At 42.5% G+C, this 23,432-nt stretch overlaps 1 protein-coding gene across 1 annotated transcript in view; it reads right to left on the bottom strand.

The window, feature by feature from the left end:
* Positions 1-3,156: 3,156 nt before the first annotated feature.
* The window catches only part of LOC309550304 (WAP four-disulfide core domain protein 12-like), a gene marked incomplete at both ends in the record, with an annotated part of 43,609 nt that continues 23,333 nt past the window's right edge, over positions 3,157-23,432 (bottom strand). The window contains 2 exons of the mRNA XM_082250706.1: positions 3,157-3,161; positions 8,484-8,639. Of these exons, the coding sequence (XP_082106832.1) occupies positions 3,157-3,161; positions 8,484-8,639 (161 nt within the window). The remainder of the gene's footprint in view (positions 3,162-8,483; positions 8,640-23,432) is intronic.

The raw sequence follows: 23,432 nt of genomic DNA, 5'->3' as shown, positions 1-23,432 counted from the left end.
TTGGCCATCCAGAGATCTCTCTGTAAAAACCTGCATAACAACTGTGATAGATAGATAGATAGATAGATAGATAGATAGATAGATAGATAGATAGATAGATAGATAGATAGATAGATAGATAGATAGATAGATAGATAGATAGATAGATAGATAGATAGATAGATAGATAGATAGATAGATAGATAGATAGATAGATAGATAGATAGATAGATAGATAGATCTCTCAAGCCTATGGTGTTAATTGGAGATTTATTGGTAGATGTAACTTACATGGTATGGGATCGGTACACTCCTGACGGCACTTTGGGGTGCAGCACTTCTTCTCTCCAGGACAGTCACTGTCACTCGTACACAGTGGTTTCAGTGGCTGTGACGATGGTAAAATGGCACATGTTGTAGAAGGAGCTGGGCATGTTCCAGATTTTACTGCAATACAAAACACAACCAGATGAAATAATACCTTACCCCAGGTTTTTAAGATCTACAGGGAACTGCAAGAAGGATGGAAACTGAATACAGACGTAGAAAATAAAGCCCTTTATCTAGACAAATATTGGACCTTATTTGGTAAAGCACATGCTCGTAGGTTGATCCTCCATACCACTCATGGATCCTGTGCTTCTCTCACTCTCACTTCCGGTCTCATCACTTTCCTTCTTAATTCCACATGTTAATCGGTTGGTCCTCCATACCACCCATGGATCCTGTGCTTCTCTCACTCTCACCTCCAAGCTCATAATTTTCTTCAATATTTCTTTGCTAATAATTCAAGAGGTCGACGTGTTTTGCAAACATTGCTTCCTCAGGATCTTAATATCGTTATTGCAAAGAAAATCAGCATACAACAATTTGAGCACCAACAAAAGCCCAAGGTATTCTGTGCGGCGCGACAATGCGGTAGGCCATGTGAAGTAGATCAGCCAAATCTAATGCCAACTAGGGATGATCGAACGGTTCGGGTCGACCATCGGTTCGGCCCGAACATTGGGTGTTCGAGGTTTCTGCCGAATTTGGAACTTTTTGCCCAAAAAGTTCGGAATTCGGCAACCAGAACCGACCAAAATGCAATGGGACAGGAAATGGGCTTTAAAAGCCTGTGATTGGACCAGAACCATCAGTAAAAGCCAATTGAGGGGGCAGGAGAATGCTAGGAATGTGATTGGAGTGACTAGGGGGTCCATAGTCCAATCATTAGTGAATACGCCCCCCAGTATATAAGATAGCCCTCGCCAAATTCCTAGCATTCTTATACGGGACATGAAAGAGAGTGGAATGCTGTTCTGTTCTAATGTGTTACAAAGTGTCATTTAGCTATTTTTAGTGTGAGGAAAGGGATATCTAGTGTTGTTAGGTGCTCTTTTTCACTATTAGTTAGCTTTAATTTATTCAGTTTCTGTAGGGAAAGTGTTAAGTGTAAGGGGACCGTAGTGTAGTGTAGGGTAAACTGACAGTGACTGCTATGGAAGGGTGACAAAACCCTTCCATAGCAGGGTGACCGCTATAGAGAAATGATCATTTCTCTGAGTTGTTTCGGCACAGGGATATGGCTTCTCACCAACCAAGCATTTTTTATGCTGCAGGGGTTGCCACTGCCAGTGCTTTTTTGAGGACATGTTTGATATCAGACATAACATCTGAACATGTGTATAGGGGGTATATATACACAACTATGTCTGTATATATACCCCTAGATATATATAGGTGTGATAGTAGCAGAAATATATGCTTGCGCTAATGAAATCATTTACAGTAATATATTTCTGCTACTATCATACCTATATATGGCTAGGTGTCTATATACATATAAGTATGTGTGTATATATACCACTATACACAAGTTCAGATGTTTTGCCTGCCTCAAAAGAACCCAAAAAAAATGCCAAAAAAAACGCTAGCGTCAAAAAAAAAATGCCCAGGTTCTTTTGAGGCAGGCAAAACCTTGCCGGTTTAATAGCAGGCATTTTTTTGGGTTCTTTGCAGTCAGGAAAAACATCTGAACTTGTGTATAGTGGTATATATACACACATACTTATATGTATATAGACACCTAGCCATATATAGGTGTGATAGTAGCAGAAATATATTACTGTAAATGATTTCATTAGCGCAAGCATATATTTCTGCTACTATCACACCTATATATGGCTAGGTGTCTATATACATATAAGTATGTGTGTATATACACCACTATACACAAGTTCAGATGTTTTGCCTGCCTCAAAAGAACCCAAAAAAATGCCAAAAAAACGGTAGCGTCAAAAAAAAAATGCCCAGGTGTGTTTTTGCTGGCATTTTTTGGGAGTTTTTGGAGGCAGGCAAAACATCAGAACTTGTGCACAGTACCACTATACACAAGTTCAGATGTTTTTCCTGACTGCAAAGAACCCAAAAAAATGCCTGCTATTAAACCGGCAAGGTGTGAAAACCGAGAAGCCATACTCCTGTGCTGAAAGTGTTCTAATACAATCAATCTTTTTTTTTTTTTTATGGTTCTGGACATGCTACAGAGCTGAAACTTCACATGTACACTTCTTAGACCCCCCCAGATACGAAATCTCTTTTTTTTTTTTTTTTTTAATTTTTTCAATAATTGGCTTTTTTATCAAAAATGACAATTTTTAAGAACTTTTTTGTGTGATTTTGTGTCTGGTGGGTCTAAAAGGTGTACCTGTGAAGTTTCAGCTCTGTAGCATGTCCAGAACCATAAAAAAAAGATCATATAGGTGTAAAAGGAGGGTCCCACCATCCCTGTTCTACTGAAAAATTATCTTTTTTTTTTCTGGTTCTGGACATGCTACAGAGCTGAAACTTCACATGTACACTTTTTAGACCCCCCAGATACTAAATCCAAAGTCAAAATCAAAAAATCTCTCTTTTTTTTTTAATTTTTTCAATAATTGGCTTTTTTATCAAAAATGACAATTTTTAAGAACTTTTTTTTGTGTGATTAATAGTTAATGGGGCATGACCCAGAACCCTAGGCACTTTTTAGGGGCATTTATTGGGTTTTAGGGCTTAAAAATTGTGTTTTTTGATTACCGAAGTTCGGGTCCCATTGATTTCAATGGGGTTCTGAAATCCGGGCCGAACTTTCGGGAAGTTCGGATGTTCTGGCCGAACCGAACTTTTCAAAAGTTCGATCATCCCTAATGCCAACTAATCTGTCAAACATGAGAAGAGTCACAGCCATAAGTATTAAGCTTGTTTGGAAGACTTATTGCTGTGGGCCAATATAACATATGAAGAGATACCTATACATTAGGCGTTGAATACTTATGGTTGCGACTCTACTGATGTTGTTCATCCTCACACTAGCTCGTTGAATATTGTAACGCTCCTGCGTTTTCTGATCAATGTGGATTTGCAGCTGCAGAAATATTCCACTCAGTAGTCATGTAGAGAAACGCTGAGATACCAATCCCAACTCCCAAGACTCATCATATGTGGATAGTCTCTAATTCAGCATACAAATATACACACTCAATGAGATGTTCCTGGAGTGATCTATGTATATAGTAGTATAGTGGTGATAGGCTGAAGAGACAGGTTTGAGTAGAGACAATAGGTGACAGACACTTGAGAGGAATGTTCTTGAGAATGAGATGGTAACAGATAGGATGCAGGTAGGTTAGCAATCATGTATGGTAGTAGATGATAGGATAGCAGATGACATACAGGAGAGACTAACCCAGTGCAAGAGCAGATGATAGTAGGCTCAAGAGCTAGCAATCTAGATAGTGCAGATGATAGTAACAGTCCTTAGTATGCAGAGCTAGATAGTGTAAGCTTTAGTATGAAGGTTATGGAGGATTCCCCTGTGGGGTACTTATCACTAGTAGCAAGTAGTAGAGGAGAGGTTCGGTATGAGCGGATGATCCGGTAGCGGGATACAGGGATCAGCAGCGAGGTTCCGACAGCGAGGTATACTTGCAAGCATGCGAGCTTCAAGGCAGGTTGTGCGGCGTTGAACGAACAATGCTAGTGAGACCGCCGGCGGTTGAAATAGCCGCTCCTGCAGCGCTCAATGATGACAGCATCGGTCTTAAAGGTGTATGCGCACCTTACCAAAAGAGAATGGTGGGGCGCATACACTGAGGAAAGTGGAATTAGGGTACCAAAGGTACCAGAACATTACAAATATGCACTTATAGAACTAAGTTGTATCCAGAATTGATTAATAGTGTCCGTTATGTCATATGTAACCAATGATAATATAAAAGTGCAGTTCTCATTGGATTGAACTTCGGATCTTATGATCCTCTCTAATATGCTGATTCATTCATTCTGAGGACTAGCTATCAAGATATCACAATCATATTTGTTGGCATTAGATTTTGCTGATGTGCACCACACGACATACCACATGGCATACCTTGGGCTTTTGTTGGTGCTCGAATTGGTGCATGCTAGTTTTCGTTGCAATCACGATATTGAGGTCTTGAGGAAGCAATGTTTGCGAAACGCGTCAACTTCTTGAATTATTAGCAAATAAATATTGAAGAAGTCTTACATTTATGGCCTGTGTTATCTAAATAAGCACCGATTTGTATGCTTTTATAAATTTAAGTCAATGATTTTTTAACTTTTTATAATAAAAACATTCTTTTATGAAATTTTGTTTCACTGTCCTTCTTTGGTACCAGTAAATTCTGCAAGGTTCTAATATATATATATTTTTTAAGTTAATTATGGATAAGGTACCAATATATAGCCTATATTTAATTTTTTTTAATCAATATTCAACCCTACAGAATAAGACTGGGATGCAATTAGTTCATGCGCATGGAAAGGCAGGCGTCCCACTACTTTTGGTAATATAGCGTATATTTTGCTTTGTAAATTGCACCAAAAAGCACACCACTGTTTGTCCCTTTATTACTGAACTGGTAACTGTGCCTGAAAAGGTTGCTCACCTCAGAAAGCATTATACCCTCTGCGTACCCCCAGCTCACATATGGTGGAGGACTGTGGGCAGTTTTAGCAAGAAACTGCTATTTAACCCCCTCATTTTACAATAGGCTGGGCGGAGCCCTGCTTTTTGGCCCAGATTTGCTGACAGGAACCCGCTGTGTACAATCAAAGCAAGAGCCAGACGGCAGGGGGTGTGCATCCTATACCCTAGCCCTTAGCTTGCCATGTTTAGCCTGTGGATGTGGTGTATCTGGACTTTGCAAAGGCTTTTGACACCGTTCCCCACAAACGTTTACTGTACAAACTAAGGAAGGTAGGTATGGACCATAAGGTGAGTACCTGGATAGAGAACTGGCTCCAGGGGAGAGTTCAGAGGGTGGTGATTAATGGGGAGTACTCGGATTGGGCGGGTGTGGAAAGTGGGGTCCCCCAGGTTTCTGTCCTGGGACCAATCCTGTTTAATTAATTCATAAATGATCTAGAGGAGGGGATATCTAGTACAATCTCAGTATTTGCAGATGATACTAAACTAAGCATGCCATTATCTTCTATGCAGGATGTGGAAACCTTACAAGCGGACCTGAACAAAATAACGGGGTGGGCAACTACATGGCAGATGAGGTTTAATGTTGAGAAATGTAAAGTAATGCACTTGGGGGCCAAAAACCAGAAAGCAAGCTACTCACTAGGGGGGGGGGCCTCTGGGTGAGTCTAGGATGGAAAAGGACTTGGGGGTACTGGTAGACAACAGGCTTGGTGGTGGCATGCAATGCCAAGCCGCTGCAAGTAAAGCCAACAGAATACTGGGATATATAAAAAAGGGGATTCACTCCAGAAATAAAGAGATTATTCTCCCACTCTACAAGACTCTGGTCCGGCCACATCTGGAGTATGCTGTCCAGTTCTGGGCACCGGTCCTCAGGAAGAATGTGCTGGAACTGGAAAGAGTCCAGAGAAGGGCAACAAAAATAATTAGGGGAATGGAGGACATCAGCTATGAGGAAAGACTACAAGCACTGAACCTATTCTCTCAGGAGAAGAGACGACTGAGGGGGGATATGATATCAATGTACAAATACTGTACTGGTGACCCTAGCATAAGGAACAAACTTTTCAGAGAAAGGGAATACAATAAGACACGTGGCCACTCACTAAAACTAGAAGAAAGGCGGTTTAACCTTAAAATGCGTAAGGGGTTCTTCACTGTAAGAGCAGTAAGGATGTGGAATTCTCTTCCACAAGCAGTCGTATCAGCAGGGAGCATTGATAGTTTCAAAAAACTGTTAGATGGGCACCTTAGAGACCACAACATACAGGGGTATACAATGTACGGTTAAAAGCAAACACACACACACATCATAGGTTGAACTGGATGGACTGGTGTCTTTTTTCAACCTCACTAACTATGTAACTATGTAACTATGTAACTATGTAAGCTAGTTCACCATGTTAAGCCTATTATCCTTTCAAAAAGGTGAAAAGTTGACACATCAACCATTTCTTTTAAGCTGTATGCCATCTGACTCTTAGGGGTTTATACCCCTTCTGACCTCCCGGAGATCTCTCTGTAAAAACCTGTATAACAACTGTAATTTCATCTTAATGCTCAACACAAAAAGGACGCACTGCTTTAAAAAATAATAGATAGATAGATAGATAGATAGATAGATAGATAGATAGATAGATAGATAGATAGATAGATAGATAGATAGATAGATAGATAGATAGATAGATAGATAGATAGATAGATAGATAGATAGATAGATAGATAGATAGATAGATAGACTGAACAAAATTATAGACCTAACACTTCTATCTAAGAAAACCGGGATTCATTTGTGAAGAGAACAGCTCTCCAAAATGCCAGACTCCTTTAAATTTGAGCATTTGCCCACTCCTGTCGGTTACAAGGAGGAACTGCAGTTAGGTGGAGACCCTGACGAGGACGACGAACATGCAGATGAGCTTCCCTGAGACGGTTTCTGACAGTTTGTACAGAAATTCTTTGGTTATGCAATCAGATTGTTGCAGCAGCTGTCCGGCTGGCTTGTCTCAGACAATCTTGGAGGTGAACAGTGGCGGCCGGTGCATTGGGTGCACAGGGGCGCCGCCCCCCCCCCCCTATCCATGTGTCCGGCACCCTAATCTGCATGTGGGGCGCCGGACGCATGGAGTTCAATGGGGCTTTTTTTTCTTTAATCACCTGGTTAGAGCCAGAGGCTCTAATAGGCTTCAGCTAAGGGTGGACCCGGGGCGCTGAGCAGTGCGCCCCGAGCCCACCCATTGTGTGACAAAAGCGAATGAAAATTCGCTATTGTCACATGGATCCTCCTCCTGGCCAATCCGGAAGCGGGTCCTCCAGCTTTCTGATTGACCGAAAAGCAAACCCCATGCCATTGGCCGAGGAGGAGGCGGGAGGACTGAGGACTTGAGGAGACGCCGGGTAACTGAGGAGAAGCCGCCGCTACAGGTAAGTGCACTGGTCTCGATGGAGGGGCATGCTTATGCTGTTCACTCTGCATTAAAAGGGAGCACAATGATCTCTGCATTGAAAGGGGCACACTGGCATCTCTGCATTGAAAAGGGGCACACTGGTCTCTCTGCATTGAAAGGGGGCACACTGGTCTCATTGCATTGAAAGGGGTTACACTGATCTCTGTGCATTAAAAGGGGGCAAGCTGGCATCTCTGCATTGAAAGAGGGCATGCTAGCATCTCTGCATTGAAAGGGGGCACAATGATCTCTGTGCATTGAAAGGGGGCACGCTGGTCTCTGTGCATTGAAAGGGGCCCGATGGTCTCTGTGCATTGAAAGGGGGCACGCTGGTCTCTGTGCATTGAAAGGGGGCACGCTGGTCTCTCTGCATTGAAAGGGGGCACGCTATATCTTAATTACTGAAGGCCCCTTTCACACTTTTGTGACCTCAAAGTCACGCAATTTTTTACAGTGTTTTTTGCCGCAAAGCAATGACTATTAAATTTTTCTGTTTGCGCCCCCCCCCCCCAAAAAAATTTTTGAGCACCATCGGCTGGTGTGGTTACACGTGGTCTGCGTTTGTGAGCCCGGTTGGATGTACGGCCAAATTCTCTGAAACGTCTTTGGAGATGGCTTATGGTAGAAAAATTAACATTCAATTCACGGGCAACAGCTCTGGTGGACATTCCTGCAGTCAGCATGCCAATTGCACGCTCCCTCAAATTTTGCGACATCTGTGGCATTGTGCTGTGTGATAAAACTGCACATTTTAGAGTGCCCTTTTATTGTGGCCAGCCTAAGGTACACCTGTTCAATAATCATGCCATCTAATCAGCATCTTGATATGCCACACCTGTGAGGTGGATGGATTATCTCGGCAAAGGGGAAGTGCTCACTAACACAGATTTAGACAGATTTGTGAACAATATTTAGGAGAAATAGGCCTTTTGTGTACATAGAAAAAGTCTTATATCTTTGAGTTCAGCTCATGAAAAATGGGGGCAAAAACAAGTGTTGTGCTTATTATTTTGTTCAGTGTAGATAGACATTCCAAGCTTATGGTGTTGATTAGAGATTGATTGGTAGATGTAACTTACATGGAATGGGATCAGTACACTCCTGACGGCACTTTGGGGTGCAGCACTTCTTCTCTCCAGGACAGTCACTGTCACTCGTACAAAGTGGTTTCAGTGGCTGTGACGATGGTAAAATGGCACATGTTGTAACAGGAGCTGGGCATGTTCCAGATTTTACTGCAATACAAAACACAACCAGATAAAATAATACCTTACCCCAGGATTTCCAGATCTACAGGGAACAGCAAGAAGGATGGAAACAGGATACAGATGCAGAAAATAAAGCTCTTTATGTAGACAAATATTGGACCTGATTTGGTAAAGCACATGTTCGTAGATTGATTCTCCATACCACTCATGGATCCTGTGCTTCTCTCACTTTCACCTCCGGTCTCTTCACTTTCCCTCCTAATTCCACATATGAAAAATGTGTAGCTGCACACAGACCCTTTGTTATCGCAATTTTATTAACAAAAACTTTTTACAGCTGCAACCAGCACATGCCTGGCTCTGCATTCAACAAGGTTGGATGTGCACCAATACAGCAACTCTAAGTGAAGCTTGGAGGGAGATCCACTTCATAGTTATACATCAAGCCCACCAGGCCTTTAATGTCCTCTCTAAAGTTCTCCTCTTGTCCTAAATGTCACAGAACGTCCTAACCTTAGAAGCCCACTGGCAGGACACTATTCCCTACATGAATAAATTAACTGGGTTCAGAAGGCCACTATGTCCATCCATTTGTCTGCTGCATCACGTTCCAGAGCATTTAGAGACCTGACTAGATAGGGGATCATCAGTTTATTGGGCACGGAGAAAAACCATGCTAAGCAGATAAATCCAACTAGATTCTCCCAATTTAGAGAAGTTGAAGACAATATTGTTTAGATTGATGCCATCAGATAAAATAAAAACATAAGAAATCAATAACTAAAAAGGTTTTCAAAAATTGGTCCTGTTGTTTGTAAATAGAGTTGTCTGAGCCCCCGTTCACACTGGGGCAACCTGGTCGCCTGACAGGTTGCCATAGGTTGCCTGGCATAGAGAAGCTATGGACCCGTTCTAATAGGAGTGACACAAGTCGCTCCGACTTAGAAAAAGGGTCCGGAGCTTCTTTGGGGCGACCTGGATTGACCTGCATTGACTTCAATGTTATGAAGTCCGTGCCGGCCGCTCCGAGGTCGCGGTGCGAGCAGCGCGCCGCGACCTGTGAGGTCGCCCCGGGAAGTCGGATCGCCCCAGTGTGAACGGGGCCGAAGGACCAGCTCAGAGAAGTAATTACCACCTTCAGATACACAAGATGACATAATAGAAACAAACCAAGGGGTACACTAGGACAACTAGCAATGTTCTCAAAAACTATATTAGCCCTCAAAATGCATAGAAAGATTCCAGCAATTGTCTAGCATGGGGATCACCAATATCTTTAGGTTTTTGCAATATCATGAGGTGATGTGATTGCTTAGAGGTGATTGTTGTTGTTGAAAAGGGCAATAGTGCTCTTAGCTCTCTATGTTTAGCCAGTTCACCATGCTTAGCCTATTATCATTTCAAAAAGGTGAAAAGTTGAAACATCAACCTGTTCTTTGAAGTTGTATACCATCTGACTCTAATGGTTTATTCAAAAAAATACTCATCCGACGCACCCCTACCATATTCGACATACATGCAGTTGCGTGATTTTATTACTCGCAACAAACACAAGAATCTGATGTGCAGACCATTGACTGATTTTGAGGAACAATGCATACGCGGAGACCGAATTGAAGGGGCTACATCCCAATCCTACAAAAGGCTCATTGAAGCTCTTCCAGATTTTATAGATCCATATAAAAACATATGGGAAAAAGAGTTGTGATGCTCCTTCTCTTCGGCTCAGTGGGAGAAGGCTTGTTACTTTTCACATAAGTGCTCGTTAAGCACCAAGCTACAAGAAACCTCGTACAAGATCAGGACATAGTGGTATCGCACTCCTGTCGATATACATCAATGGTCCAAACAATCATCAGATACCTGTTGGAGATGTGGTTCCGATCGAGGCACCTTTCTCCACATGTGGTGGGATTGCGTGGTACTAAAGAGCTTCTGGAAGGAAGTTCTTAAATGGGTGCGTCATATTACGGAAACCACATTAAACCTAGATGCAGCATGCTGCCTTTTACATATAAATCGATACCCCTACAGAAAATATAAAAGATCGCTGACACGACACCTCCTAAACGCAGCCAAGTCCCTGATACCCTTATTCTGGAATTCCAAAAAGGTTCCTGCCATCACTGATTGGCTCACTAAGGTGGGCTACATCTAGGAAATGGAAGAGACATTTGCCATCAGAATGGAAAGAAATGACTTATTTCAAAAATTATAGTCCCCTTGGCAAGTTTTTACAGTTTCGAAAGAATATAGCGAACTTATTAACAAATAAATAAAAGCCTAACAGCTGTTCTCACCAGATCGGACTAAGCAGAAGCCCCCCTCCTTACCCCCCCTACCTCACCCATCTTCCCCTTCCTACCCTTTCATCCTCCTTCTCTCCACTCTCTTCCCTCCCCTCTTTTTTTGACTTTTCTCTTTCTCTATTGTTTCTCTTCATATTATGGATGAACTGACACATAGGTTCATCCCACTGGTTTCTTTAATGGCAGTAACTATATTACCTGACGTTTACACATTTCATGCTACTGGAAGTATATACTATGATATGGACTTAGTACTGTAATCGTCTTTTCCACTTAATAAGTTTCTCTTTTTCAGAATGTATTGTACTATGCAATTGTCTATCTTCATTGTTAATTGTTACTGGAAACTATTGCTTTAAATCCAAGGCACTTTACCATTGTTTTGCATACTGTATGACTTTTCTATTTTTGAATAAAGTTTAAAATTGTGAAAAAAAATAAATAAATAAATACGCCGCAATGAAAATCACGAGTGTTCTCCCAGCTGTCATGAATTCTCAGCCTATTTTGTCCAATACATTTATTTCCTATGATAGTAAGCTCCATCTAGTGGTCACAATGCAGTATTTTCCTAATTGAGGTATGTCAGGAAAATACCACTTTATGGTCACTAGATAGAGCTGGTGTGGAGAATTTGTGACAGCTGGGTGAAAGCTTGTGTCATTCGGCCAGCACTTTTTTTCTATAAAAAGACCCTATGAGGCCAATTAGAGAATTCTTTGGAAAATCCTGCATTACAACTGAAATGTAATCTTTATGCTCAATACAATAAGGGAACACCTGCTTTAAAGAGATGGATAGATAGATAGATAGATAGATAGATAGATAGATAGATAGATAGATAGATAGATAGATAGATAGATAGATAGATAGATAGATAGATAGATAGATAGATAGATAGATAGATAGATAGATAGATAGATAGATAGATAGATAGATAGATAGATAGATAGATAGATAGATAGATAGATAGATAGATAGATAGATAGATAGATAGATAGATAGATAGACCTCCCAATTCTGTGGTGTTAATTGTAAATTGATTGGCAGAAGTAACTTACATGGCACAGGATCAGTACACTCCAGACCACACAGTGGGGTGCAGCACTTCTTCTTTCCAAGACAGTCACTGTCACTATTACACTTCGGTGGCGGTAGGGGAAAAGAACATCTTGTAATAGGAATTGGGCACGTTCCAGGTTTTGCTGCAATACAAAACACAGCCAGATGAAATTATACCTTACCCCAGGATCTCCAGATCTACAGGAAACTGCAAGAAGGATGGAAACAGGATACAGATTCAGAAAATAAAGCTCTTTATGTAGTCAAATATTGGATCTAATTTGGTAAAGCTCCATACCACCTATGGATCCTTTGCTTCTCTCACTCTCACCTCCGGGCTCATCACTTTCCCTCCTTATTCCACATATGAAAAATGTGTGGCTGCACACTGCTTTGTGCATGGAGCTTGCAAAATGTGATGGTCTGGCAGCAACCAAGTTTTGACCACTGCTAGATCAATAAAGTTGACCAAGCTCCACTGGCATGGCAATGTGTGGCTTCCCACTTTCTCATATAAGCCCAAACACTGGCCCGCCAATTGCAATCAGATAGGCAAATCATATCCTTGTAGGCTCTACTATGTGGATGCACACATGTAGACTACAGCTTTTATATACACCGATCAGCCATATCGTTAGACCACTGACAAGTAAAGTAAATATCATTGATTTTCTGGTTACAATTGCACCTAAAAGTGGGTGGAATATATTAGACAGCAAGTGAACATGTTGTTTATGAAATTGATATGTTGTGACCTTGCCTATGATAGCAATTCTGCAAAAATGGGTGAGTCAAAGGGACCCCAAGTCAGCTGATAATTTGTGGGGCTTGTTGAAAGGTTCTTTGCAGCTGAGTACTTGGTCATCTCTGCTACAGCCCCAAGGACTTTCCACCCAAATCCATGGTCTTCCTTCCGCAACTGGTATGACTGTGCCAGGGGACAAGGATGGTAAGCATTATATAGAGGCGTGGGAAACTGTTGGTGTCAGGTCTGGAGATTGGTGTCCCAAACCATGGAAGTCATTGCCTGTCATCAGATGTGACTGGGGAAATATTAAGCATTTCCGTTGCCAGGAACTTGGACATGTGGCAGCAAACTGTTCATTGACTGATGAGCTAAGGCTGGCCATACATGGGTCGAATTACGAAAGAATGTTCTTTTTCGAAAATCTTATCTAAGATTTTTTGTTTGAATTTCGCACAGTAGTGGGCCGCAGCAATGCCCAATTTTCGTGCAGTCATCGAATTTGCATGTTGGAATTTTTTTAAAAATGAACGATTTTCTAATCAATGATGGGAGAAATATAATTGAAAAAGAAATGTGCATGAGTGCAAGAAAAGAAAACTCCTGGAAAGAAAAGAAGATTCCCAGCCAAGAAAATTATTTTCTGTAGCAACATGAGTTGGAATTGAAGACATGGTTGGTCGAATTTTGAAATCAATGGTGGCATCATCGTATCACAAAACGCATGAAAGTTCTGATTTTTTAAAGAATATTCTTTCGAAATTCGACCCATGTATGGCCAGCCTTAGGCAATAAGACTTCTCTTTAAGGAAGGATTTGAAGACCTGGTTGGTCGAATTCCGAAATCAATGGTGGCATCATCGTATCACAAAACGCACGAAAGTTCTGATTTTTGAAAGAACATTCTTTCAAAATTCGACCCATGTATGGCCAGCCTTAGGCAATGTGACTTCTCTTTAACCACTTAAGCCCCGGAGGATTTGGCTGCTAAAAGACCAGGGTTTTTTTTGCGATTTTTTACTGCGTGACTTTAACGGACAATTGCGCGGTCGTGCGACGCTGTACCTAAACGAATTTGACGTCCTTTTTTGCCCACAAACAGAGCTTTCTTTTGGTGGTATTTGATCACCTGTGCGATTTTTTGATCATGCGCTATAAACAAAAAAAGAGCGTAAATTTTGCAAAAATAACAATATTTTTCACATTTTTTTATATGAAATTCCCCCCCAAAAAAATGTAAAAATCTAAATTTTTTAACATTTTTGGCCAATTTGTTTTATGCTACATATGTTTGGTAAAAAAAATCGCAAAAAGGGTATTTTGATTGGTTTGGGCAAAAGTTATCGCGTTTACTAACAAAGGGAAAGATTTTTGTCATTTTTGGTGTTTTTTTTTTTTAACGCGTAATGGCGGCGATCTGCGATTTTTTTTTCGGTACTGCGACATTGCGGCGGACAGATCGGACCCTTGACTGACATTTTTGACACTTTTGGGGGTACCAGTGACATTACTGCAGTAATCAGTGCTATACATATGCACTGTTACTGCAAAAATGACACTGGCAGGGAAGGGGTTAACTGTATTGGAGAGGGAGGGGTTAAGTGTGTCCTAGGGGCGTGCTTCTAACTGTATAGGGACATGGCTATTGGTGTAAAAACAAAGATCAACGGTCCTACATAGTAGAACCGTCTGATCTTCATTTCTACACCAGGGAGAATGACGGGCGGCTTGTTTACATAAGCCGCTCCGCCTTTCTCCCTTCACCGGAGCGATCGTAGTGTGACCGGCGGACATCGGGTCCACCGGTCACACGCACTGACTTGTCAGTGAACGAGCCGCGGCGGGCGCGCGCCTCGGCGGGCGCGCGCCCGCCCACAATTGGCTCGCAAGTCAGTGACAGGCGAGTGATGTACCCATACGTCACTCTGCCTGGCCGGGGCTGACCGCCGCAGTATATAGTCGTGCGGCGGTCGGCAACCGGTTAAGGAAGGATTTGAAAACATGGTTGGTCGTATTCCGAAATCAATGGTGGCATCATCGTATCACAAAGCGCACGAAAGTTCTGATTTTTGAAAGAAGATTGTTTCGAAATTCGACCCATGTATGGCCAGCCTTATGCAATGTGACTTCTCTTTAAGGAATAGACGGCAGTCTTTGTTTGTCACTGTTTCAAGCACTGCCGTGCCAGTAATAGAAAATCACATGTGCCTTGTGGTGGTAAATTATATGCCTTTTTATGGCCTTGCTGGACTCTGAAAGCTGGGTTATTCTGACTATGCTAGACAGATTGCTATAATCTGTGTATATGGGAATACTTGAGAGTATCCTAAAGCAACTGTAATGTTTGAAATAGACCTGGGTACTGTGATTCATCTGGTCAGAGTTGTACCCCACTTGGTTCATAATGCAATAATTGTCAGGGATTTCCCTAAATTTTGGAAACTTAGGCATTATCCAGACTTGGTCACAATATCTGAATCAGAGGCAAACCCAGAATCCTTGGCCTGTGCAGAAAATCTGCCTTCAGAGCACTCCTCCCAGATTTTCCCTACTCTGTTGTGGCAGGAGAACTGGAGGAGTCTGGAGAAGTCCCCTCTGCTGACAGCCCTCTGCTGACACAGGGTTTACGATGGAGTTTGCCACTCCTACCCATAAGGAAAACATTAGTACTGAGCAAAGAAAAGACCCTACCCTTGTCAGGGCCTGGGAAATGTGGTGATGGTCAATGATGTATCTGTCGCACCAGGGGATAGGCTGGGTTTTCCTTATTTCCATATCAATGAGGATTTGTTGTATTCATTGTATAAAAAGGATGAAATGATTGAGCAGCTGGTGGTCACTAGGCCATACAGAAGGGTGGTACTGGAGCTCGCCCATGGACACCTGCTGGGAGGTTATTTGGGTTTTGAAAAAATCACTGAAAGAGTGTTATACAGGTTTTATTGGGGCACAATACAACATTGAGATTTATTGTAAATCCTGTGCAGTATGTCAAATGTCTGCACCCCTGTACTATTAACCCTAACTCTAAGTCTCCCAGTGTTGTTACCAATTATTGCAGTTGCATTTGGAAGAAATGCCTTGAACCTTGTGGGTTCCACTGCCTCGTTACTCTGAGGCAATTCCTCTGCATAATACGTCTGACAAGAACATTGCCAAGGAATTGTTCCAGGTGTTCAGATGTGTCAGTGTCCCTAGAGAGGTCCTTACAGACCAAGCCACCCCATTCCTGTTATGGGCAACCAAAGAACTGTGCAAATGGTTTAAGGTGTCACATTTGCAATCCTCCATGTGCCACCCTCAAATTGATGGATTGGTTGAAAGATTTAATACATCATTGAAGAGTATATTGAAAAAGGTTGTTGACAAGGATGGAAAAAGCTGGGACTTTTTACTTCCATACTTGATGTTTGCCATCAGGGAAGGTCTTCAGGGAGACACCCAAGGGGGCTTCTAGATGTAGCCAAGGAAACCTGGGAAGGGGAGAAAACATCCCACAAAAGTGTAATTAAGCATATCGCTCAAATGCAGGGTAGAATTGCAGTGGTGATGCCAGCGGTAAAAAGTAATTCAGCTGGAATCAGGCAGCCCAACAAATAATGTATAATAGGGGGGCCAAAGTCCACATTTTGTTACCTGGCAAAGGTTCATCAACCGATGAAGAGAAAATTTGAACAAAAAAAACAATGTAAACCTTCTAAAGCCTTTGAAGGGTAGAGTGGCACTAGCAGCAGAGTCCACCCCTGTGGCCTTTCCCGTGATTTCTGAATCCCCTCAGGTTCCTGAAGTGAAAGTCATAGATATGCTATCCCATTCACAAAAGAAGGAAAATAGTTCTTGATAAGGCACTAAGACAAGTTTTGAGTGTTACCTGGTCAGAGTCCAATGATTCAACATGACATTAAAACTGAACCTGGGGTGCAGGTCAAACCCAAACCCTACAGGATTCCTGATGTAAGGAGAAAAGACATCAGTGACGAAGTTAGGAGAATGTTTGATCAGGACATAATGGAAGAGTCCAATAGTGACTGGTCTAGTCCAAATGTTTTAGTTTCTCCAGGTAGCTGGAGGTTTTGTAACAACTTTAAAAATTTAGTGACAGAATTTGACTCTTACCCCATGTTGAGTTGATGAGCTCATAGACAGACTTGAGAAGGCCCATTATCTGACAATTCTGGATGTGACAAAAGGATATTGGCAAATCCCCCTGACCGAAAGAGCCAAGAAAAAGACTTGCATTTGAAACCCCCAAGGGGATCATCTCAATATAAAAAATATGCCTTTTGGGTTAGAAAATAACGCCTGCAACATTTCAGAGGGCGATAGACAGAACCCTAAGACCTCACCAGCAGTATGCAGCGGTATATCTGGATGATATAGTGATACATGATACTGACTGGGAATCTCCCTTGCCTAATGTACAGGCTGTATTGATGCTCTCTTCAAGGCAAATTCAAAGAACATTTGCCATTGGTTTTTGAGCAGGGGTCTCCAAACTTTCTAAACAAAGGGCCAGTTTACTGTCCTTCAGACTTTTGGGGACTGGACTGTGGCCACTGGTAAGAAAAAATGCCCCAACATCATTGGGAAAAAAAACAACGCCCCATCGTTGGTGTTATTGGGAGGAATTGTGTCCAATCATTGGTGTCATCGGGCCAAATTGTTGGTGTCATTGGGAGAAAGTGTGCCCCATCATTGGTGTCATTAGGAGGAAGACCCTTCTCTGTTCCAGCATGACTGTACCCCTGTGTACAAGGGCAGCTCCACAAAGACATGGAGTGACCAGTTTTGTTTGGAGGAACTGGAGTGGTCTGTACAGAGAACTGACCTCAACCCTACTGAACACCTTTGGACTTCAACCCTATTGAACACTGTTGGAATTAAACCTTTTTGAACACTGTTGGACTTCAACCCTTTTGAACACCTTTGGATTTCAACCCTACTGAACACCTTTGGACCTCAATCCTACTGAACACTGTTGGAATTAAACCTTTCTAAACACCATTGGACTTCAACCCTTCTGAACACCTTTGGACCTCAATCCTACTGAACACCTTTGGACCTCAATTCTACTGAACACTGTTGGAATTAAACCTTTATGAACACCATTGGACTTCAACCCTTCTGAACACCTTTGGACCTCAACCCTACTGAACACCTTTGGGATAAATTGAAACACTGATTGTGAGCCAGGTCTTCTCATCCAACATCAGTACCTGACCTCACAGATGGGCACAATTTCCCACAGACCTATCCAAAAATTTTGAGGTGTGATAGTTAGTGGACCATACAGTTTGGCCATATAGTGTGGGTCTCTGTGGAGCGCAGTGCCAAACTGAAAGTGACATCATGTGTTAGTGGGATGCAAAGGGGGCATGGCTACACATTTCCACACTGCCCAGCTTGTCAGGCTTGACAAAGTACCCAGGCAGCCCTAAAACTTGTAGCCACATCCCCGTTGTGGTCCAGCGGCATATAACAGGATTTCCGGTCTGGTGCTGCACTCAACAGAAGCCCACACTTCCTTGTTACAGCTGCTTCCTGATTTTTCCATACGACTTAGCTTGCAGCAGTGATCTAGCTTCCTGTTCTTGAATGAGGGATACCCTGAGACTATAGAGCTGGCGGTTCCATAAATTCTGATATTTACCTTTGTTATGTGAGTTGCCACTTGTCTTCTTATTCAATAAAGGTCTCACATTGCTACACTTAGTCTGACGCCCTCTTGTGTTCCCTTGCCTTTACAGAGATTTCTTCTGTCTTTGAGGTGCTGTAGCTAGTGTATCAGGATCAGCTTGGGGTCCACCCTTGATGAATTATGATGGACTATACTATCTTTACTGATAAAAGGTTGAGTGTTTCTGAAAAATTATACTGTTGGCGTAAAATATGACATCTCAGGTATTAGTTCATGCAGACTTGTAAGGCTACAGAAAGTAGGCCGCCATTAATGACATTTTTCTGGAAATGCCAGTTTCCTGGCTGTCATGTCAATTCAATAGAATTTATTTTTACTAAGTCACAGAAGAGACAGAGAAGGCAAGAAAGGAGGAGGAGTGGCCCTGTATGTGAAAGATAGCATTAAATCTAACCTAATACAAGTTGGTGAGGCCAACATAGAGTCAGTTTGGGTTACGTTGCAGTTTGCTAATCATGCAGTAACTTGTGTAGGTGTGATATATAGACCACCTGGTCAAGTTAAAGAACTAGATGATCTACTAGTTGAAGAAATAGCTAAAATGACAATGAAGGGAGAAGTTATCATTATGGGAGATTTCAATCTTCCAGATATAAACTGGAAAACCAAAATAGCAAGTTCTACCAGGAGTACAGATATTCTAAATTCCCTACTGGGGTTGTCTCTGCAACAAATGGTTGAGGAGCCAACCCGGAGGGAGGCCATTTTGGATTTGTTATTCACAAATGGGGATTCGGGATATGATGTCATTGTAGGTGAAACCTTGGGATCCAGTGATCACCAGTCAGTGTGGTTTAATATAAGAACTGTGAAAGAGTCACACCACACAAAAACAAAAGTTTTAGATTTTAGAAAAACAGACTTTTCAAAAATGAAATTAGTCATAAATGAGTCCTTATCAGACTGGAACGGATTACATGGAGTCCAGGAGAAATGAGATTACTTAAAAGGTGCATTATTGAAGGCAACAGAAAATTGCATTAGACTTGTCAGTAAAAGAAAAAAAAGGAAGAGACCACTGTGGTACTCAGCAGAAGTGGCCCAAATCATTAAAAATAAAAAGCTAGCATTTTGTAATTATAAAAAAACCCAGAGCAATGAAGATAAGGAAATCTACAAGATTAGGCAGAAAGAGGCCAAGCAAGTTATAAGAACTTCTAAAGCGCAGGCAGAAGAAAAACTAGCTCAGTCTATGAAAAAGGGGGACAAGACATTCTTCAGATATATAAATGAAAAAAGGAAATGAAAACAAGGAATAACTAAATTAAAAACAAAGGATGGAAGGTATGTAGAAGAGAATAAAGGGCTAGCCGACTGCCTTAATGAATACTTCTGTTCAGTTTTTACAGAAGAAAAAGAAGGAGAAGGACCTCCACTTGAAAGGATGACTAATGAATCGTTTGATGCATGTGTCTTTACAGAGGAAGACGTTCTAAGATTGCTGTCTAAAGTGAAGACAAATAAGTCACAGGGTCCTGATGAGATACACCCAAAATTATTAAAAGAGCTTAGTGGTGAGCTGGCAAAACCATTAACAGATTTATTTAACCAATCATTAGTAACAGGAGTCGTCCCGGAAGATTGGAAATTGGCAAATGTCGTGCCCATTCACAAGAAAGGTAGTAGGGAGGAATCGAGCACCTATAGACCAGTGAGTCTGACATCAATAGTAGGCAAATTAATGGAAACCCTATTAAAGGATAGGATTGTGGAACATCTTAAATCCCATGGTTTGCAAGATGAAAAACAACATGGGTTTACTTCAGGGAGATCATGTTTAACCGCTTGCCGCCCGCCCGCCGTCATATGACGGCGGAGCGGAGCGACCATTATCCTGGGCCGCCGTCATATGACGGCGGCACTTTAAGCAGGGCAGGCGCGCGATCGCGTGCGCGCCGCCCTGCACTGCCGGTGTCGGGGTGTCCCCGGGACACCCCCCGTCACCGGCAGGGGGGAAACAGCCAATGGGCGTGGCTGTTTCCCACGTGATCGGCTGTGTTCCAATGACACAGCCGATCACAATGAAGGCGCCCACTAGATGACCGCGCATGCGCGATCGGGAGCGCGCAGCGCGGTCATGTCGGTGGCACTGTGTTCCGTAGGAACACAGCTGTCACCGGCGGTAGTAAACAGTCACTGACAGTGACTGTTTACTATGTGATCGGCTGTGAATCCATTCACAGCCGATCAGAAAATGTAAACAAAGAGCAGTAACTCAGTGTTACTAGCTCTTCTCCCCTCATACAGTTTCCAGTATGAGGGGAGAAGAGCTAGAAATAGTGAGTTATTGCTCTGTACACCTGTAAAAAGTAAAATCACACTAATAAATGTCCCCACACAGTCCTCAGCCCCCCCCAATGTCACCTGTCACCCAACAGTCACCTCATCAGTGCCCAGAAATTGACACCCATAACGTTCACATGTGAGCGCAGCGATCGCAGGCAGAATCACAGCGATTCTGCCCACGATCCGGAAATCATTGCAAATCGCAGGACGCCTGTGCGTTGCCCTTGATTTGCAATAGCACCCCAAACGCTGTGCGATGTTGCCGCCATTTCCGCCTGCCGAATCGCGGTAACATCGCGCAAACATCGCATGACGCCCAAAAAAGGTACAAGAGTTTCTTTGGAGCGTCATGCGTTGTTTGCGCAATGTTACCGCGATTCGGCAGGCGGAAATCGCAGCAACATCGCACAGCATTTGGGGTGCTATTGCAAATCACGGGCAACGCACAGGCGTCCCGCAATTTGCAATGATTTCTGGATCACGGGCAGAATCGCAGTGATTCTGACCGTGATCGCTACGCTCACATGTGAACGTAGCCTAAAGTTCACCGGTCACCAGAGACTGCCATCAGCAATGCACCATCGCCCGTCACCTGTCACCCATCAGTGACCATCGCCCGTCACCTGTCACCCCATCAATCACCGTCACCTGTCACCCCATCAGTCATCGTCACCTGTCACCCCATCAGTCATCGTCACTTGACACCCCATCAGTGATCGTCACTTGTCACCCCATCAATCATCGTCACATGTCACCCCGTCAGTGACTGTCATCTGTCACCCCATCAATCATCGTCATCTGTCACCCCATCAATCATCGTCACCTGTCACCCCATCAATCATCGTCACCTGTCACCCCATCAATCATCGTCACCTGTCACCTCATCAATCATCATCACCTGTCACCTCATCAATCATCGTCACCTGTCACCCCATCAGTCATCGTCACCTGTCACCCCATCAGTCATCGTCACCTGTCACCCCGTCAGTCATCGTCACCTGTTTGCCATATACATGCAATCACTTACTGACCGCCTAACGACTATATACGTCGGCCATTAAAAGCTAAATACTGGAGTTATGGCAGCAGATAGCCCCCATAACCCCGGTATTTTTTGAAACGGCGGGCGGTCGGCTTTCAGATAAGGGTGGTCCCAGTGGCGGATTCACCGCGGAATTACCCTTACGGTGCAGGGGAAGAGGTGCCCCCCCCCCCCTCCTGCCGCGTCCCAGACGTTTTCCCAGCTTACCGGACCCGCCGGCAGCGGAGAAAACTATCCGGTCCCGGATCCTCAGAGACAGGAAGTCGAGTGAGGGCAAGATGGCCCTCACTCAACTCTATGGTCTTGGAGGACCGGAGCTACGTCAAAAGACGTTGCCTAGCAACCGGTTTAAAGGGCCGCTTTTTTTTTTTGCTTTTTTTTTTTCCCTCTTTCAACAATTTTTTTTTTTTTTTTTCTTTTTTAGTGTAGTTGTGAGGTGTGAGGTCTTTTTGACCCCAGATCTCACAATAAAGAGGACCTGTCATGCCTATTTCTATTACAAGGGATGTTTACATTCCTTGTAATAGGAATAAAAATGATCAAAACATTTTTTTTTTTAAACTGTGTAAAAATAAAAAAATAATAAATAAAATAAATAGGAAAAAAAAAAATAAAAAAAAATTAAAGCGCCCTGTCCCCGTTAGCTCGCGCGCAGAAGCAAACGCATACGCAAGTCCCGCCCACATATGTAAACGGTGTTCAAACCATACATGTGAGGTATCGCCGCGATCGTTAGAGCGAGTGCAATAATTTAAGCCCTAGACCTCCTCTGTAACTCTAAGCTAGTAACCTGCAGAAATTTTTAAAATGTTGCCTATGGGGATTTTTAAGTACCAATGTTTGGCGCCATTCTGTGAGCATGCGCAATTTTGAAGCATGACATGTTTGGTATCTAATTACTCGGCGTAACATTATCTTTCATATTATGGAAAAAAATTGGGCTAAATTTACTGTTTTCTTATTTTTTAGTTCAAAAAAGTGAATTTTTTTCAAAAAAATCGCATTTGGAAGACTGCTGCGCAAATATGGTGTGATAAAAAATATTGCAACGATCTCCATTTTATTCTCTAGGGTCTCTGCTAAAAAAAAATATATAATGTTTGGGGAATCAAATGAGTTTTCTAGCAAAAAAAATTATTTTAGCTTGTAAACACCAAGTGTCAAAAATAGGCCCAGTCTTAAAGTGGATAAATGGACAACTTTGTGTAAAGCGCTACTTGGATGTGAGGCCTATGTATGTGGCCAGGCTGTGAAAAAGTGTTACACATGTGGTATCGCCATACTCAGGAGGAATAGCAGAATGTATTTTGGGGTGCAAGTTTTGCTATGTACATGCGATGTGTTAGAAATATTGCATAAATGGACAGCTTTGTGTAAAAAAAAAATGTGTTTTCATTTTCTTTCCACATTTTCCAAAAACTTGTGGAAAAAAATGACATATTCAAAAGACTCATTATGCCTCAAAAATTATACGTTGGGCTGTTTGCTTTCCAAAATGGGGTCATTTTATGGGGGTTTCCATTGTCCTGGTGCTCCAGGGCCTTCAAAAGTGCGATAGGTTGTCAGGAAATGATATGTGTAATTTGTGCTCCTAGAATGCCGGACGCTGCTTCTCGGATGTTAGGCCTCTGTATGTGGCCAGGCTGTGAAAAAGTCTCACACATGTGGTATCGCCATA

Source organism: Pelophylax lessonae (assembly GCF_965119305.1).
Source record: "Pelophylax lessonae genome assembly, chromosome: 3".
Lineage (NCBI taxonomy): Eukaryota > Metazoa > Chordata > Amphibia > Anura > Ranidae > Pelophylax > Pelophylax lessonae.
Note: the sequence above shows the minus strand (reverse complement) of the source record. Positions and strands in the feature narration are given on the sequence as shown.